The following is a 357-nucleotide window of genomic DNA, read 5'->3' on the forward strand; positions in this document are numbered from 1 at the left end:
CAGGCCAGGAGGTCCCGGGGGTCCGGGGGGGCCGGGGGGGCCGGGATTTCCTGGAGTTCCGGGTTACCCATCCCTGCCCCGGGGACCGGGGGCACCCTGGGGTGGGGGGCACAAAAAAAGGGATTTTTTGGGATTTTGGGGAGGTCACAGGGGGTTTTGAGGTGTTCCCAGTGGATTTTTAGGGATTTCTGGGGGGTCGCAGAGGATTTTTGGGGATTTGGGGGTTTCACAGAGGATTTTTAGGGATTTGAGGGGAGTCCCTCTCACCTTCTCCCCCTTCTCGCCGCGGTCTCCTCGCTGTCCCTGCTCACCTGCGGGGCCCTGCAGGGGGAGGGGAGGAGCAGGATGGGAGGGGGG

At 63.9% G+C, this 357-nt stretch overlaps 1 protein-coding gene across 1 annotated transcript in view; it reads right to left on the reverse strand.

Moving 5' to 3' along the window:
• The window catches only part of COL2A1 (collagen type II alpha 1 chain), a 21,443-nt gene that overhangs the window by 15,775 nt on the left and 5,311 nt on the right, over positions 1-357 (reverse strand). Inside the window, 2 exon segments of the mRNA XM_017741203.1 lie at positions 1-96; positions 268-321. The exon segment at positions 1-96 is cut by the window's left edge and continues 4 nt beyond it. Of these exon segments, the coding sequence (XP_017596692.1) occupies positions 1-96; positions 268-321 (150 nt within the window).

Source organism: Corvus brachyrhynchos, unplaced genomic scaffold (genome assembly GCF_000691975.1).
Source record: "Corvus brachyrhynchos isolate BGI_N302 unplaced genomic scaffold, ASM69197v1 scaffold318, whole genome shotgun sequence".
NCBI lineage: Eukaryota > Metazoa > Chordata > Aves > Passeriformes > Corvidae > Corvus > Corvus brachyrhynchos.